The sequence below is a fragment of the Solanum lycopersicum genome, chromosome 8 (genome assembly GCF_036512215.1).
Source record: "Solanum lycopersicum chromosome 8, SLM_r2.1".
NCBI classification, from domain to species: Eukaryota; Viridiplantae; Streptophyta; class Magnoliopsida; order Solanales; family Solanaceae; genus Solanum; species Solanum lycopersicum.
In genome coordinates, this window is record NC_090807.1 from 50,219,327 (window position 1) to 50,238,681 (window position 19,355).

Sequence of the window (19,355 nt, forward strand, 5' to 3'; positions counted from 1 at the left end):
TGGCCTCTAGAGTAAGAACCATTAAATTCACCTCCCTTTCGAAACCTTTTTGATGTCGATGCCACGGTGAAGTCATCTGGCTTCACTCCTTCCACCTCTATCACGAAGTCTACCACTTCTTGAAAGGATTTTGCCGTAGCCGCTACCTGTAAGGCTGAAATCCGCAGTTCTGACCTCAACCCCTTCACAAAACGGCGAATCCGCTCTTGTGGACTGAAACAAAGTTGGGTGGCATACCGGGATAATGCACAAAACTTAGCCTCATATGCAGTAACCGACATCCTACCTTGCTCTAGGCTCAAAAACTCATCTCTTTTCCTATCCCTCAAAGTCCGGGGGATATACTTCTCCATAAACAAGCTAGAGAATGATGCCCAAGTCATAGGTGGTGCCTCTGTTGGTTGACACTCAATGTGTGACCGCCACCACATTTTGGCGTTCCCCTGAAACTGATAAGTCACAAACTCAACACCAAACCGTTCTACTATACCCATCTTGTGTAGTAGCTCATGACAGTCAACCAGAAAATCGTAGGCATCCTCAGATTTTCAGCACCCTTGAAGACTGGAGGTTTCAATTTCAAGAACTTACTGAAAAGTTCATGCTGATCATTTGTCATTATAGGCCCTATAGTCAGACGGGGAAACGTGCCTATTTCCAATGAGGCATCCATGCGGGGAGCCACAGTAGCCGCATGTTGTACCTCCGGAACCTGAGGTGCTGGTGCAGAAAACACTGGAGGTGTCTGGCCTTGATTAGATAACCCGCTAAGATAAGCAAGAACCTGATTGATCATCTCTGGGGTAGGTTGGGGTGGTAATTCCTCATTCTGTACTTGCTCATTTTCCCCATCCTCCCCCTCTCTTACTACTTCCTCAGCCGGTGGAGGAGTCACCGCCCTAGTACAAGATGGGCTAGGTGCTTGTCCTCTTCCTCTAGAGGACGTCCTCCTGCGACCCCTTCCACGGCCTCTTGCCACTACTCCTCTTCGAGCTACAGCCCCAGTGGCTGGCTCAGACGCTTCTTGTCTTGCCGATGTTGGTGTTGGCGCAGTCGTTGCTCTAGTTCTAACCACCTGCGAAATAGAGTGAAGATGGTCAGATACCAATTTGTATCACCTAGATACCAATTGGATCCAAGTAATAGCACGAAAGAAAGAAAGAAAGAATGGAATTATACTAAAGTCTTATAGCCTCTCAAAGAAAAGTAAAGGCGTCCCCCTACCGTTCCTTAAGACTCTACTAGACTCATTCTTGTGTGATGAGACCAACGAACCTAAGGCTCTAATACCAAGTTTGTCACGACCCAAATCGAGCCGCGAGTGGCACCAACACTTACCCTCCTATGTGAGCGAACCAACCAATACAAAACCCAACATCTCAATATAATAACAGAAAGTAATGCGAAAGACTTAAATCTCATTAATGAACATTGATTAAATAACTTCTAAAACTCAATAATTATTATTATCCCCAAAATCTGGAAGTCATCATCACAAGAACATCTATCTCAAATTACTAAATCTAAGAGTATCTAAGAAGCTAAAATAAGTAAAAGCTAGTCCATGCCGGAAGTTCAAGGCATCAAGACATGAAGAGGAAGACCCAGTCCAAGCTAGAAGCATTAGCTCACCTTGAAATCCGGTGTAATAAAGACTGGCTAGAGTTGCGGTTGAGTTGAAGACGACGACACGTTTGCTGCACTCCACAAATAACAAAGAAAAAAACATACAAGTAGGGGTCAGTACAAACACAAGTACTGAGTAGGTATCATCGGCCAACTCAGAATAGAAAATAGTATATATCAGATCATATCATAAATCAACTACAATACTCAATCTGTAGCAACAACATGTACAAGAATCTTTGATAAATAACGTCAAGTACACACATGAGGACTCAAGCCTCCATATCATACTCATTTGGGAAATAGGTTCTTTTCATTCGAATTTATCAACATAATTTCAAGATTCATTATCTTTATTCCTCTTGTGTCGGTACGTGACACTCCGCTCCCCTACTACTATGTGCCGGAACGTGATACTCCGATCCCCTAATTCTACGTGTCAGTTCGTGACACCCGATCCCCCTAATTCTACGTGTCGGTTCGTGACACCCGATCCCCTAATTCTACGTGTCGGTTCATGACACCCGAACCCCTAATTTCTACGTGTTGGTTCGTGACACCCGATCCCCTAATTCTACGTGTCAGTTCGTGACACCCGATCCCCTAATTCTACGTGTCGGTTCGTGACACCCTCTCCACTAATCTCATTCTATTAATTCATCAAGCCTTCTTTTATACCAAGGCATCATCAACCTCATTACTTTAGTTCATCAAGCCTTCTCTTATACCAAGGCATCATCAACCTCATTACTTTAGTTCATCAAGCCTTCTTTTATACCAAGGCATCAACATTAACAAGGTAAATTTAGGATTAGAGATTCAATAGGCTCATCATACTTATTCATCACAATTATATAATCACATCATGTAAGCACACAATTAAGCATATAGAAGGTTTTATAATACTACCCAACACATATCATTCGCTATTAAGAGTTTACTACGAATAGCATAAAAACCATAACCTACCTCCACCGAAGATTAGTGATCAAGCAAGCAAATTCCCCAAGCTTTGTTTTCCTCTTCGTTTCTCCTCTCTCTTTATCGTTCTTCTCCCTCTCTTTGTTCTTTCTATTTTTCTTATTCAACCCTCTTTCTTTTACCCTAATTAGCACATAATTAAGTATAAAAGATGATGATTCAACCCATTAATTAATTCAAGGTTATCTCCTTTAACCCTCAAGTAGTTAAGTTATTAATATTAACCCATTAAATTTATAATTATAGCAAAAATAGTCCAAAACGTCCCTTAAAACATTTAAAGAAATCCGACTCAGCCTGGGATTACGCTTCCTGTGACGGGCCGTCGTGACTGCGACGGTCCGTCCTGCTGCTTCCGTCACAGAGTTCAGAGACTCGTTTTATTAAAGAGTCTGTGACGGCCCATCATGCTTGTGACGGTCCGTCCTTCCATTTCGTCGCGAAGTTCAGAGAGTCGATTTCAGTACCCAAATTTCAGAATTCTAAGTTTTTTGGAACGAGACCCCCTCGACGGTCCGTCGTGCCCATGACGGTCCGTTGTGGGATCCGTCGTCTCAGCCAGTTTTTCCAGAAATAAAATATGCTGCTCAAAACGACTAAACAGGTCGTTTTACATACATATTGGAATGAATACAAACTAATAAAGAAATGCAAGCTTCATTATACAAAATACAATATGAAAACTAGAATAGATACTAATACAAATGGTATACATATTGGAATAAATACAATTTAAGCAAGGATGTAAAATTTTGAAAAATAAAACAAATAGAAAAGTATGTTAAATACAAATAATACTATAGGTGTTCAAGTTTCTAATTAAAAAAAATTAAATTTAATAGATAAAATTATAATGTATTATCATAAAGTTTCATAATAATAATTAGTGAGAATGAGATGTTATATTTTTTGATTATATGATTTTCATAACAATAATTAGTGAAAATTTGATGTTAAAATTTTATAGATGCGGTACTTCTTTAATTCCGTGATTTTCATAATAATAATTAGTGAAAATTGGATATTTATTTTGGTTAATAAAAGTATTTAGAAACAAAAAAATCATTAAAAAAATTGGATATTGAATTATTTTAGAAAAATGGAGAAAAGAGAGTTTTTTATAACATGATGAAAAAAAAGAAGAAACAAATGAAAGTTGGTGTATTTTTGTAAATTGTAACTGATGATACTTTTAACATTTGTTTCTTTTTAAAAATAATTATCTCCCCTAAATTCCTCTCAATCTGTTATATAAAAATTGTATTTTTTTCTAAGTAAAATAAATAATAAGAAGATAAATAAGATGCATAACAAACTTAAATTTTGATATTTTTAATATTGAAAGTGTTGTTAATGAACCCTCTAAAATGTTAAAATATTGACATTTTGAAAATTTCCCCCCTTTTTTATAATTGAAATTTTTCTTTCATATTTGGTTTATTCTTTCCAATAGAGGAAAAGTTCGGAGATGTATAAATTGAAGATCTCTATTCTAATAACACAATAGTAACCACAATGTATAGTCATTTGAAGAGTTTTTGTTTATGGGGAGATTTATTTTCTCATCAGTTTTAATATATATTTTTTCTTTTATATTAAGTTTTCATTTAATAATATTATGTTTTTTTGAATATTTTTAATTATCTGATTTATTATCTCTATAATTTGCAAGTGTAAGCTTCCGCATGACGTCATATTCCCTTCACAATTCAACACCAGGCTATAAATTGATTTACCTATCAATGAGTTATGGTAGATGTCATCACTGCGCAAAAGTCAAATTTGACCAGGATGGAAACTTTAGGGGTTCATTTGAGACATTCTAATATTCACCTAGGAGTTGCCTTCTCCCATTTTATCTCCTCTCTTCAACACTCACAAGCCCAAGGTAAGAGAATTCCTTCCTAGATTAAACTTAAGGAAAAATCACATTATATACACATTTAAGAGATAATATTATGGAGTTTACATCTACTCTTAAAAAATTCTTACTTATAACAGTTTATTTATGGATTATAACATATCAACTAAGTTTAACTTTATTTAAAAATCAATTAAAATTTAATTTATTAAATGATTAATTTTTTTATATTTTTATATTATTAATTATTAGGAAAAGAGTCAAAAACACCTCTCAACTTTGTTTTATTGGTTAACTATGCCCTTACAGTTAAAGTAAAGTTAATTTTGCCTCTACCATTAATAATTTCACCATATATACCTCTCATTTGACGGAAAGCCGCAAATCAACTCAAATTAACTCGATTTCAAATGAAATTACCCGTTTTTCTCTTTTCAATCCAAATCCGATCCACTAAACCAAATGAATTATTACCAAATTAAAATCCAAACCCATCTCTCTAATATTCTTTCATCTTCTTCATCTCTAATCCAAACCCAATTTTCTCTTTTTTTTTCTCAATCTGTAAATAAATTCATGGTCCGGCTCCTCCAAATACATTTAACTCATTTTTGTTATCCATTCTAAAAAAGGAACATGTTACAGAAATCATTTCTTAGCTTCCAACCTCAATACTACTGCTTCTTCTTCTTTCAGTTTCTCTTTTATTTCTCATTTTATTGTTTTTATTAAAAATTCTGGAATTGGTTTGATTCTTGATTTCTTCAATCAAACATCTTAGAAATCAATAGCTCAAATCAATTTCCATGAAAGCTATGCAATAACTTTACTCGCTTATTTTATCTTCGTCCTATTTTTTTTACATCCATTCCATATAATATTTCATTACTAACTAATTTGTCTTGTTCGGCAAATTAATAGTCTCAAAGTATGACCATTATCCAAAGAAAAGCTAGAAAACATTTATTATTGAAGTTGCATTAGAGCAAAGAATACATGATCAGTTCTGCTACACTCAAGTTGTTTACTGCATAGAGTACAACAGCTCCATTGAGATTATCCAAATGTTAGCAAATTTCTCATTGTGCACCTAGGACTTCAATCGCAAAAATTAGAAACGAGTTGGGTTGAATACCAACTTCTTTACTTCTGATTTGGGTTTGAATTAGAGATGAAAGAATATTAGAGAGACGAGTTTGAATTTTGATTTGGTATTGATTCATCTGATTTAGTGGGTCGAGTTTGGATTGAAAAGATAAAATGGGGTAATTTTAATTAAAGTCGGTTAATTTGAGTTAACTTGGAGTTTTCCGTTAAATGAGGGGTATATATGGTGAAATTAGTAATGGTAGGGGCAAAATTAACTTCACTTTAATGGTAAGGGCATAGTTAACCAATAAACAAAGTTGGGGGGTATTTTTTACCCCTTTCCCTTAATTATTAGTAGTTAGTTAATTTAGATTGCAGTTCATTTTTTAAAATCAGTAATTATAAATTACATAAATTTAGGGATTTACATATATAACAGTTCCTTGATTACAATTTCACTCCAAACCACTCATTCACTTTAATCCACCCACGCCTATCCAATACTACATGTCACCACCCACTACTACACCTTTAGAATCATCCCTCCCATCTCTATCACCACCCCCATTGCCCCAACTTCGCAATCGTTCCTCACATTTTGTTTTTCATCATCATGTCGAAGAAAACGATTGTAACGCTTCAAAAGAGTTCTCGATTAGTTGAAGCAACTTCTAGGAATGAAGTACATTCTCCAACATTCAACATATTGACTCAAACTCTGCCGCCAAAAAATGTTGAAAGTTCGGTAAAGGGTGATTCCTCTCAATCAAAAAATCAAAAGGAGAAAAATAAGGAAGCAAAGAAAATAGTAAGTCCTGCGAATAAAAAGGAAAAAAAAGGAAGGGGAAACTATAGAAACTCATTATGATTTGGTGTAATGACCCGTGAGGTTATTTTTGGAAAATTTAAATTATTCGTATAACTTGAGTTAATTTATTTATGAGTAATTGTAGATAATGAAATTAATAGATAGTTAGTGGGCTAAAGTGATCAGTTATTTAAGATTTTATACTATTAGGGTCATATATAAAAAAAATAAGTTAGTGGTTTTGGTCAGTTTAATAAACAATTATTTAGAAAAGAAGGAAAGGCAGAAACCTTACCTGAGCGACGCACAAGAGAGGAAAGGAAAAGAAATTCGATCTCCAGGTAACAATTAATAGAGCAATTTATCGCAATTGTTTTGTCATATTGACTCTATGTCAAATGGAAATTTTGTAGGAATTGAGAATTTGATTTAGCGGAGTAGTTAATGTTTTATTCTGATTTAGTGTGTCATTCGTGGGATTTTGGGACTACTAGAAGCACCATTATTTTATTATTATTATTATTATTATTATTATTATTATTATTATTATTATATATAATTAGTATAGCGATAGTGCTAATAAATTGGGGGTTACAGGGGTGATTTGTGATGCTGTGCATCTTTCTGGAGGGTTTGGGAAAATATGATAAAAAGAAAAGAAAACAGTGTTGTGGCTATTGGTATTATTATATATTCTTAGGTTATTAATTGTTGTGTGGAACCCTGATAAAAATAATTGTAATTAGTTGAGTTTTTTTAGAGTATTTCAATGTGTAATGGTTGTTGTACATGTGTGGATGGAAAATAAGTATTTGGAAAAGTGTATTCAAGGGGTATGAGTGAACTGTTGGGAACGGAGGTTGTGCTCCTTCCGTGAGTAATCGGTAGTTTGGATTTAAAATTATTATTATCATCACATTCTGAGTTACGTTATGGTACATGGGGTAGGTAATTAAATATTAGATTTATGGTATCATATAAATACCATTTGAATATGATACTTGAAATATTAATTGATGTCAATAATTAAAAACTTAATTATAAAGTTGGGTGAATTTTTAGGTCAACGTTAAACACATAATAGTCTGGGTGTTGTTAGTTCTGAAACCTTATTGTGAATATATACTTGAATAGGTTGCATCGATTTGGAAGCTCAACGGAAAGGAAAGACTCAAGTCATAGAGTGATTATTTGACTGGCTAAGGCAAGTGGATTTCTAAACTCTAGTTAAGCGTATGAAATTCGTGTATTTCCTTGTGTGGTGTTGAGAATGATTTGGAGACTTGTTTCTTATTTGTTAGTGTTGTATTCCTTGTTGTAAATTGTGCTTTGTTATCAAAATGGTTATCTCCTCATTTCTCATTTGAGTATGTCAATTGAATTGTATCTGAGACATGATTGTGATAAGCGTTAAGTGATAAGAGGATGTACTATTTCGAGGGTCGTATCGCGCGTCGTGATGGTATTATATTTCGAGGGACGTATCACGCGCTGCGATGGTTATTATTATTGAGGGTCGTGTCGTGCGCCGTGACAGATGCATGGACAGATATGTCCCCCATGGGTCCCGGACTGAGAGACAACGGGTGTGTATTGTTAGGGAAGACATGCATCCCTATACTTGACATTGCATCTCATGGCATTGCACATTTTATTGTTGATGAACTTGAACACGTGTCTTGCTGATCTTGTGAGTGTTTCTCTGTGAAGCTTGTGACTGTTGAATATTGAGTTGTTATTGAGAATGTGTAAACTGATAGAGTCTGGTTATTGAGTTGTGTGTTTGGTAAATTGTAAACTGTTAGACTGTAGCGTGGAGGTTTAGATAGGGTGTAAGGAGTGCCCATATTTTGTTCACTTAACTTGTGTTTAGAGGTTTGCTTGTTGGGTACCGCGTGGTTTGGTACTCACCTCTTGTTTCTACAAATTTTTGTAGGTTACAAGCCCGGATCTTCGTGATACCTGTCATTCTTTTCGTTTCCGAGGCATCTTGTGGAGGATTGTGAGGTAGCTGCTTGTCATCTCAGCGAACTTTCCTACTCCAGTTTATGGACTTTGTTTTTACTTGAAAGACAACTTCATTTTAGACTTCTATTTTGTTTCAATTCTAATATTTACATTAGAGGCTTGTGCACGTGACAACCTGGTTTTGGGGATTGAATTAATATGACTTGGTTTCATAATAGAAATTGTTGTTGGATTGTCATTTACTTCCGCACTTTGTTAGATATTGGGTTTTAGGCTGACTTGTCTTGGTGGGATAAGACGAGTGCCATCACACTCATTTTGGGTTGTGACAAAATGGTATCAGAGCCCCAGGTTCATAGGTCTCACGTGTATACAAGCCGAGTCTACTTAGAGTCTCAAGGATCAGTACGGAGACGTCTGTACTTATCTTTGAAAGGCTACGAGGATTACATGGAAACTTCTTCTTGTTCATTCTTTCTCATCGTGCGTAGTCACCTTCTTTAGTACTGAGTTGTTGTATACTCTTTTGACAGATGACGAGGACTAGAACTAATGTTACTGGCGGTAGAGGGGAGGCACTTCCCGAGGCAGTTGTTGAGGCCCCAGCTAGAGGTAGGGGTAGATCTCGAGCTAGAGGTCGTGCTAGTAGTACGACAGTAGCCAGAGGTCGTGGACGTGGAGCAGCACCAGTGAGATGTCGTGCTAGAGAGGTCTCTACAGAACCTCAGATTGATGGCAGAGAGGACCAGGTTCCTCCAGATCCTGTAGTCACACCTTTGCTTCAGGATACAGTATTAAGGGCGTTAAGTGTGCTAGAGGGCTTTTCTCAGGGTAGTGGGGCGACTACCACACCACATGACTCTCGTCCTAGAGAGGGGGCTCAGACCCAAGAGCAGCAACAAGCTCCAGTTGTTCAGGATGTGGTGGGGCAACTACCAGTAGATCCCGCGGATCAGAATGATGTTGCACCAGCAGTTGGGGATCAAGTTGCATCGATGGTTGTTCTGACAGAGGATGAGCAGCGTAGGTATGAGAGATTTCGAAAGATGGACCCACCTCAGTTTCAGAGTGGGAAGAGCGAGGACGCTCATGAGTTTCTAACTACCTACTGAGAGTTACTAGAGGTGGTTGGATTAGCTGAGTCACATGGGGTTCGATATGCTACACTCCAGCTTCCTGGACCAGCGAGAGACTGGTGGAGGACTTATTCGGGGGGTTTGCCAGTTGGATCTCCTCCAGTGACTTGGAAGCAGTTTGCTAGTGCATTCCAAGATCGTTTTATCCCATGGAGCGTGAGAGAGGAGAGTCGCTTGAGGTTTGAGAGTCTGAGATAGGATGGTTTATCAGTTACAGAGTATGAGGCGCGTTTTTCCAGTTGTCTAAGCATGCGTTGGCCATTATTCCAAATGAGACAGAGAGGATCCACAAATTTATGAGGGGATTGACTTTCTCTATCAGGTCAGCTGTGTTTCGGGCATCTAGGGAGGGGGCTTCTTTCCAGTCCATTGTGAGCACTGCCAAAGAGGCGGAATTGATGGAGAGAGAGGAGTTTGGGGACCCTAAAAGGGCCCGTATATTAGGCCAGTTTCATGGTGCCTCATCTGGAGGTAGGGGATCACAGAGAGCGAGTGGTTCTTTTCAGCAGCGGGGACCTATTCATGCATCTATGTCGACATTTGAGGGTGGCCAGACATCTAGGGTTCTTATAGCCCGGGTCAGGGCTCGTACGGTTCACAGCAGCGACCTACAGTGCGAGGAAATTATATTGGGTTTTCAGGGTCCACACAAAAGTTCCCAGGTCAGAGATTTTGTTTTACTTGTGGAGATCCCGATCATCTAATGTGGCAATGTACTTTTCAAAGAGGTCGTGGTGGGCCTCGACCTAATTCTTCACTCTAAACTAGTCCACCAGCACCACAGGGTAGAGGTCGTGGCAGAGTTCAGTCAGGTAGAGGTGATAGAGTTTCTAGTAGTGGTGTTGCAACTCAGCAGAGTGGGGGTAGAGGTACCACCCAGGATGGAGGTGGACGAGGAGCCCACTTCTATGCTTTCCCCGGGAGACCTGAGGCGGAGACCTCTGATGCTGTTATTACAGGTATCATCCCAGTATGCCATCGACCTGCGTCTGTGTTATTTGATCCAGGTTCTACATTCTCTTATGTGTCTACGTATTTTGCTGCTAAATTTGATATGATATGTGATAGCATAACTGTACCTATTCGTGTTTCTACACCCTTGGGTAATCCCTTAGTGGTGGATCGAGTGTATCGATCATGTCTTGTTTCTTTGGCTGGGTATGACACTTGGGTAGACTTAATCATTGGGTAGACTTAATCATTCTGGGGATGGTGGACTTTGATGTTATCTTGGGTATGGATTGGCTTTCTCCTTATCATGCTGTCCTTGAATGTAATGCTAAGACTGTGACTTTAGCAATGCCTGGTGTTCCGAGGGTTGAGTGGAAGAGTGTTAGTGGTTCTTGTCCTAGAAAGGTCATCACTTTTATCCGTGCTCAGAGATTGGTGGAGAGGGGGTGTTTGTCTTACTTAGATTTTATTCGGGATACTAGCATTGAATCACCTCCCATGGACTCTGTTCCCGTGGTCCAGGATTTTCCCGATGTATTTCCTTCTAATCTTCCAGGTGTTCCTCCCGATAGAGATATCGATTTTGCTATTGATTTAGAGCCGGCACTAAGCCTATTTCTATCCCTCCATATCGTATGGCTCCAGCAGAGTTGAAAGAATTGAAGGATCAGTTGCAGGATTTATTGAGTAAGGGTTTTATTCGCCCTAGTGTGTCACATTGGGGTGCCCCTGTATTATTTGTGAAGAAGAAGGATGGGACTATGAGAATGTGTATTGATTACAGACAGTTGAACAAGGTAACAGTGAAGAATAAGTATCATTTTCCGCGTATTGATGACTTATTTGATCAATTACAGGGAGCATCATTGTTCTCTAAGATTGATTTGAGGTCTGAGTATCATCAGTTGAAGATTAGGGCATCAGATATCCCTAAGACAGCTTTTCAGACCCGGTATGGGCATTATGAGTTTCTAGTGATGTCCTTCGGATTGACTAATGCGCCTGCAGCATTCATGGAGTTGATGAATGGGGTGTTTCGACCATACCTTGATTCTTTTGTGACTGTTTTCATCGATGACATCTTGGTTTACTCCAAGACTGAGGAGGACCATGTCCGACACCTGAAAATTATACTTCAGAGGTTGAGAGAAGAGAAGTTGTATGCCAAGTTCTCAAAGTGTGAGTTCTGGCTTACTTCTGTGACATTCTTGGGACACGTGGTGTCCAAGGAGGGTATTAGAGTAGATCCGGCCAAGATTGAGGCAGTTAGATGCTGGAGGCGACCTACTTCACCTACTGAGATTAGGAGTTTTGTGGGATTGGCAGGCTATTATCGACGATTTGTTTCGAGTTTCTCTACCATTGCAGCTCCATTAACTAGATTGACTCGACAGGATGTGCGTTTTCAGTGGTCTGATGAGTGTGAGCAGAGCTTTCAAAAGCTCAAGACTTTATTGACTTCTGCTCCTGTGTTGACTCTACCTGAGGAAGGTGTAGACTTTACTGTGTATTGTGATGCTTCAGGAGTTGGTTTGGGTGGTCTGTTGATGCAGAAGGGGAAAGTGATTGCTTATGCTTCTAGGCAATTGAAGTCTCATGAGAATAACTACCCTACTCATGATCTGGAGTTGGCAGCTGTGGTATTTGTACCCAAGTTATGGCGTCATTATTTGTATGGAGTGCATTGTGAGATCTTCACTGATCATCAGAGTCTTCAGTATATCTTTAGCCAGAGGGATTTGAACTTGAGGCAACGGAGATGGCTTGAGTTGCTGAAGGACTATGATGTGACCATTCTGTATTGTCCAGGAAAAGGCCAATGTTGTGGCCGATGCTCTGAGTAGGAAGACTCCTAGCATGGGGAGTCTTGCAGCGCTTAGTATTGAGGAGAGACCATTGGCTAGATATGTGCAGATATTAGCTAACAGTCTTGTCCGCTTGCAGATTTCAGAAGAAAGTGATGGGATGATTGCTTTTATTGAGGCTCGGTCTTCTTTAGTCGAGCAAATCCGTGCACACCAGTTTGATGATGAAAAATTATGTCTCATTCGAGACAAAGTGTCCTTGATTCTGATGGTGTCTTACGGATCGGAGGCAGGATTTGTGTTCCTAAGATAGGCAATTTGATTAGATTGATTCTTGAGGAGGCCCATTGTTCTCGGTATTCCATCCATCTGGGAGCGGCGAAGATGTATCATGATCTGAGTCAATATTACTGGTGGTGTGGGATGAAGAGGGATATTTCAGACTTTGTTTCGAGGTGTTTGACTTGCCAGCAGGTCAAGTGTGAGCACCAGCGGCCCGGGGGTGTATCTCAGAGGATGCCTATTCCTACTTGGAAGTGGGAGCGGATTACTATGGACTTTGTTGTGGGTTTGCATACCACAGTGGGTGGTTATGACTCCATTTGGATTATTGTTGATAGGTTGACCAAGTCTGCCCATTTCATTCCGATTCGGGTGAAGTATACGACAGAAAAGTTAGCCGAGCTATATACCAGTCAGATTGTGCGACTACATGGAGTTCCGATTTCTATCATATCATATCGGGGTTCATTATTTACTTCTCATTTCTGGAAGGCATTACAACATGGTCTAGGTACTCAGTTAGATATGATACGGCATTTCACCCTCAGACAGATGGTCAATCTGAGAGGACCATTCAGGTATTGGAAGATATGCTTCGAGCGTGTGTGATCGATTTTGGTGCTAGATGGGATCAATATTTACCATTAGCGGAGTTTTCCTATAATAACAGTTATCACTCTAGTATCCAGATGGCCCCATTTGAGGCGTTGTATGGAAGACGGTGTAGGTCTCTGATTGGTTGATTTGATTCGGAGGAGATGGACTCTTTGGATACAGACTTTCTTAGAGATGCTATGGAGCAAGTTCGTATGATTCAATATAGATTATTGGCAGCTCAGAGTCGACAGAAGATTTATGCAGACCGGAGAGTTAGAGCCTTGGTCTTTATGGAGGGTGATCATGTTTGGATCCGAGTATCACCCATGAAGGGTGTGATGAGGTTTGGAAAGAAGGGCAAGCTTAGCCCTAGGTTCATTGGACCTTTTGAGATTTTGAGCCGAGTGGGAGAGGTGGCCTATAAGTTAGAGTTGCCACCTAGTTTGTCAGCAGTTCATCCTATTTTCCATGTCTCTATACTTCAGAAGTACATTCCGGATGAATCTCATGTGCTTTCACTTGACTCTGTGGAGTTGGGTCCAAACTTGACATTTGAGGAGGAGAGCTATTTTGGATAGGCAAGTTCGAAAGCTTAGGACCAAAGAAATTACTTCAGTGAAGGTGCAATGGAAGCACCGATCAGTGGGAGAGGCAACTTGGGAGATTAAGTTTGACATGCGTGTAAGATATCCTCAACTTTTTGAAGCTTCAGGTACTTTCTTTTACCTTATGTTCGAGGACGAACATAATTTTTAGTGGTGGATAATGTAATGACCCGTGAGGTTATTTTTGGAATATTTAAATTATTCGTATAACTTGAGTTAATTTATTTATGAGTAATTGTAGATAATGAAATTAATAGATAGTTAGTGGGCTAAAGTGATCAGTTATTTAAGATTTTATACTATTAGGGTCATGTATAAAAAAAATAAGTTAGTGGTTTTGGTCAGTTTAATAAACAATTAATTTAGAAAAGAAGGAAAGGCAGAAACCTTACCTGAGCGACGCACAAGAGAGGAAAGGGAAAGATATTCGATCTCCAGGTAACAATTAATAGAGCAATTTATCGCAATTGTTTTGTCATATTGACTCTATGTCAAATGGAAATTTTGTAGGAATTGAGAATTTGATTTAGCGGAGTAGTTAATGTTTTATTCTGATTTAGTGTGTCATTCGTGGGATTTTGGGACTATTGGAAGCACCATTATTTTTTTATTATTATATATAATTAGTATAGCGATAGTGCTAATAAAGTGGGGGTTACAGGGGTGATTTGTGATGTTGTGCATCTTTCTGGAGGGTTTGGGAAAATATGATACAAAGAAAAGAAAACCGTGTTGTGGCTATTAGTATTACTATATATTCTTAGGTTATTAATTGTTGTGTGGAACCTTGATAAAAATAATTGTAATTAGTTGAGTTTTTTTTTAGAGTATTTCAATATGTAATGGTTGTTGTACATGTGTGGATGGAAAATAAGTATTTGGAAAAGTGTATTCAAGGGGTATGAGTGAACTGTTGGGAACGGAGGTTGTGCTCCTTCCGTGAGTAATCGGTAATTTGGATTAAAATTATTATTATCATCACATTCTGAGTTAAGTTTTGGTACATGGGGTAGGTAATTAAATATTAGATTTATAGTATCATATAAATACCATTTGAATATGATACTTGAAATATTAATTGACATCAATAATTAAAAACTTAATTATAAAGTTGGGTGAATTTTTAGGTCAAGGTTAAACACATAACAGTGTGGGTGTTGTTAGTTTCGAAACCTTATTGTGAATATATACTTGAATAGGTTGCATCGATTCGGAAGCTCAACGAAAAGGAAAGACTCAAGTCGTAGAGTGATTATTTGATTGGCTAAGGAAAGTGGATTTCTAAACTCTTGTTAAGCAAATAAAATTCGTGTATTTTCTTGTGTGGTGTTGAAAATGATTTGGAGACTTGTTGCTTATTTGTTAGTGTTGTATTCCTTGCTGTAAATTGTGCTTTGTTATCAAAACGGTTATCTCTTCATTTCTCATTTGAGCATGTCAATTGCATTGTATCTGAGATATGATTGTGATAAGAGTTAAGTGATAAAAGGATATACTATTTCGAGGGTCGTATCGCGCGCCGTGATGGTATTATATTTTGAGGAACGTATCACGCGCCACGATGGTTACTATTATCGAGGGTCGTGTCGTGAGCCGCGACAGATGCATGGAAAGATATGTCCCCCATGGGTCCCGGACTGAGAGATAGCGGGTGTGTATTGTTAGGGAAGACATGCATCCCTATACTTGACATTGCATCTCATGGCATTGCACATTTTATTGTTGATGAACTTGAACACGTGTCTTGCTGATCTTGTGAGTGTTTCTCTGTTGAAGCTTGTGACTGTTGAATATTGAGTTGTTATTGAGAATGTGTAAATTGATAGAGTGTGGTTATTGAGTTGTGTGTTTGGTAAACTGTAAACTGTTAGACTGTAGCGTGGAGGTTTAGATAGGGTGTAAGGAGTGCCCGTATTTTGTTCACTTAACTTGTGTTTAGAGGTTTGCTTGTTGGGTACCGCGTGGTTTAGTACTCACCCCTTGTTTCTACAAATTTTTGTATGTTACGAGCCCGGATCTTCGTGATATCTGTCATTCTTTTCGTTTCCGAGGCATCTTGTGGAGGATTGTGAGATAGCTGCTTGTCATCTCAGCGAACTTTCCTACTCCAGTTTATGGACTTTGTTTTTACTTGAAAGACAACTTCATTTTAGACTTCTATTTTGTTTCAATTCTAATATTTACATTAGAGGCTTGTGCACGTGACAACCTGGTTTTGGGGATTGAATTGATATGACTTGGTTTCATAATAGAAATTGTTGTTGGATTGTCATTTACTTCTGCACTTTGTTAGATATTGGGTTTTAGGCTGACTTGTCTTGGTGGGATAAGACGAGTGCCATCACACTCATTTTGGGTCGTGACATTTGGATTCGAATTTCGTAAGTGAGTTAAAAAAAAAGAAAGGCATATTATTGGTTGTAGTTGGAAGAAAATGATATTTCTTTCACATTTTTCTCATTGATTGTAGTTTGTGCACATGTCTATTTGTTGAATACATCAATGATTGAATTTTTTATATGTGTTTTATTGATATCGATGAAAAGTACCATCTTCAAAGATATCACAATCATATGACATTATGGAAACAAAGAATGGTGATGGCGCGATCAGTGAGAGTGAAGTAAGTAGTATTGTTGCTAGCATATTTGATGGAACTCGCATAGCAAAAGAACATGCTCTGGATATCAGCAATTATCCCACACCAAGACCACAGAGAACAAATTGAGATAGTTGATTGTACCTAAGACTTATTAGAATTACAAGTTTTTTAAAACTTTTGGACGATAGTTTTGTGTTTGATACAATTGTAAGTCTTTGATGATATGTAATATCCACTGTTTTCTTAAGGTCAAATATCAACTACATATGAATTATAGATTGGCTATTATAATTTTAGTATACTAGTTATATACAGAATACATACCAATTGGATACACCATTTGGAAGATAAATTACATATCAAGTATAATAGTTTTTGGGATTACAGTTATATACAAATTGCATACCAATTGGATCCAACATTTAGAGTTCATAATCTTACAATGTGTTATTAAATAGAAACAAAGATACCGACTTTGTCTTACAATTGATATCCAAATTGTACACTTTTGAAATTCAAATTCTATGTGATTAAATTTTTTTTTACTTCATATTATAACACAAATAAAAATAAAAAATTGAACGAAGTTGGTATCTAACCTGTATAAATACCTTGAATAAATGATTATGCCAATGTAAAATAGTGATTACCTTGTAACAATTTCAATTACATCTTGTTTTATATTTATTCAAGTTGGAGACCTTATGTATGTCAAATTATTACTAATTTTAAATTATATTATCTTAACAAGCGTGGATAAAATATTTTAAAGATGCATGAAGTTGGTATACAATTTGTATAAATACGGGAAGAAGTGAATGTGACAATCTAAAATAGCGATCGTTAAAGTTTACACCAACATTAATTAAATCTTGTTTTATATTGATTTAGAGTAGGACACCAGTTGGATACTAAGTTAATACCGAATGTATACTAAATGGATATCATAATTACCTTATATAATTTTCACTAACATGAACAGTGCCTTATATAATGGGTATGATAAATTAATGAATCTCGTATAAAACATGAACAACCTATCAAACACTTTGATGAAATGCATTTCATATCAATTTTGTATATATTTGGTATGCATTGACAATAAATATCATTGGAAAAATACATGGTAACAATAAAAAAAACATGAGTCTAAAAGACAAAATAAAATAAAAATTTTATCTACATAAATAAACTATCATTTTTTATTGCGTAGGGTAATTTGAACATGTCTTCCTGCTATGGTCCACTTGACAACATCTATTGTAAGTGACTTTAGACCTTTTGAATTTCACATCAGCAAACCCCTTCCAGCGTTCAAGTTGTGGTCTTATTAGACCACTATAATTCATAGATAATCCCCTCCATCTGAATATCAACATATTTTCGTATTTCATTAAAAAAATTAATAGTTAATCTAACATAATACAAAACAAGAATAAATATGTTGTATTTATATTAACTTTTCATATTAAGATAATACAAATTTCATCTACAACTTCATTCTACTCAAACAAAATTATACACACTCGTCGTTACTTATTCAACCAATATCATCCATAACGCTATACTAGAATTCATACCATAAAATACGTTTCATAAAAAAAATAAAATTTCACATTTCAGACCAACTTAATACACATTTCATACAAATCATCATACTTCTTACTCGTATGTTTTATACAATACTGAATACTTTTTCATACCAATATCATTCTTCTCACACGAATTTATAAGCAATCATCATTACTTATTCATACCAATATCATTCCAAACAGTCTACCAAACTTCATATTATAAAACACATTTCATAAAAAAAAAATAACATTTGACAGTTCATACCAACTTAATACATTTTTCATAAAAATCATCATACTTCTTACTCATATTTTTTACATATATATTGAATACATTTTCATATCAATATCAATCCAATTAAACTATCAAATTCGTTTAAATCTATACATTTTATTTCTATTTTCAGAAGATAATAAAAAAGTAATCCATATTATAATTTTAATCGGAAAAATTACATAAATTGATACATTTTGATAAATAATTACTGATTTTAGCGATACTTTTTATTTATTACAATTTATAGCAATACTATGTTAAATCTACAATATGTATTAAAAGTGAATTATGTATGCAATATATATGAATTATATTTGTTTTTGAAATATATTATGTTTGGTAAAATTTGACACATTGTATTAAAAGTGTATTAAAATGTGTGATAAATGTATTATCCATCATTAAAACTTGTATTATATGTGAATAATAAATTGTTCTTTATAATATGTATTAAACTTGTATTATAAATGAATTAAAAGCGATCAAGTGGGAAAAAAATATTATTACTATAAATGGTAAATATTTTTTTATTATGATATATTTACGTAAGTTTCCCATTTTAATCTGCTTACCAAATTCATCTCATTATTATTGTTATCAAATTGACTTAAGAAATACCAGCTTCATAAAAATGTTACAATAAATTTTATACTTCTTTTTCACAGATTTCATAACTTTACAACGATAATACTATTAATATTTCATACCCTAATACTCAAATCGTTCATATATTAAGTGACTATTCACTAAATCATGATATAAACAAAATATAAGATAACAAAAAGAAAAAAAGAAAAAATAACCAACAAAATCGTTTTACAAAAATTATTACGTATTATGAAAAAAATATTGTTTATACAAAAAAACATCACAACTTAAATATAGTATACTTATAAAAATCACAAAATGTGATTTACAGTTGCGTTGCTCCTTTTTTTTTACGCTTCAATAACATACAAATACAAACAATAAAACATAAAGAATACTAACCTGAAGGATCCCATCTACCATCATATTTAATTAGTATAGATAAGAAACGTTAAATCATAACAAAATGAAGATTTTTCAAAAAGAAAACTGAATTTACTCTTCAGTAGCAAAAATTCTGGGGAAAAAACAAAGAGAGAAACTTTGAAGAAAATGAATAAAATTTGATTTTTAAAAAAATTAATTTTAACATATTAGAGTGAATT

General features: G+C 36.2%; 1 protein-coding gene across 1 annotated transcript; it reads left to right on the plus strand.

Moving 5' to 3' along the window:
* Nucleotides 1–9,765: 9,765 nt before the first annotated feature.
* On the plus strand, nt 9,766–13,250 carry LOC138338001 (uncharacterized). Its single transcript, XM_069288450.1, has 8 exons — nt 9,766–10,131; nt 10,254–10,428; nt 10,662–11,053; nt 11,518–11,821; nt 11,945–12,060; nt 12,230–12,299; nt 12,809–12,927; nt 13,056–13,250. The coding sequence occupies exons 1-8, from the start codon at nt 9,766–9,768 to the stop codon at nt 13,248–13,250; spliced, it is 1,737 nt and encodes a 578-aa protein (XP_069144551.1).
* The last annotated feature ends 6,105 nt before the right edge of the window (nt 13,251–19,355 follow it).

Excerpts from the sequence above, each read along its gene's own strand:
- LOC138338001 (XM_069288450.1), top strand. The coding sequence starts at position 9,766 with ATGAGGGGATTGACTTTCTCTATCAGGTCAGCTGTGTTTCGGGCATCT. Across the intron at positions 10,132-10,253 it reads GTCCACACAAAAGTTCCCAG|GGTAGAGGTCGTGGCAGAGT; the intron begins GTCAGAGATTTT and ends CCAGCACCACAG. Across the intron at positions 12,928-13,055 it reads AGCTATATACCAGTCAGATT|ACAGATGGTCAATCTGAGAG; the intron begins GTGCGACTACAT and ends TTTCACCCTCAG.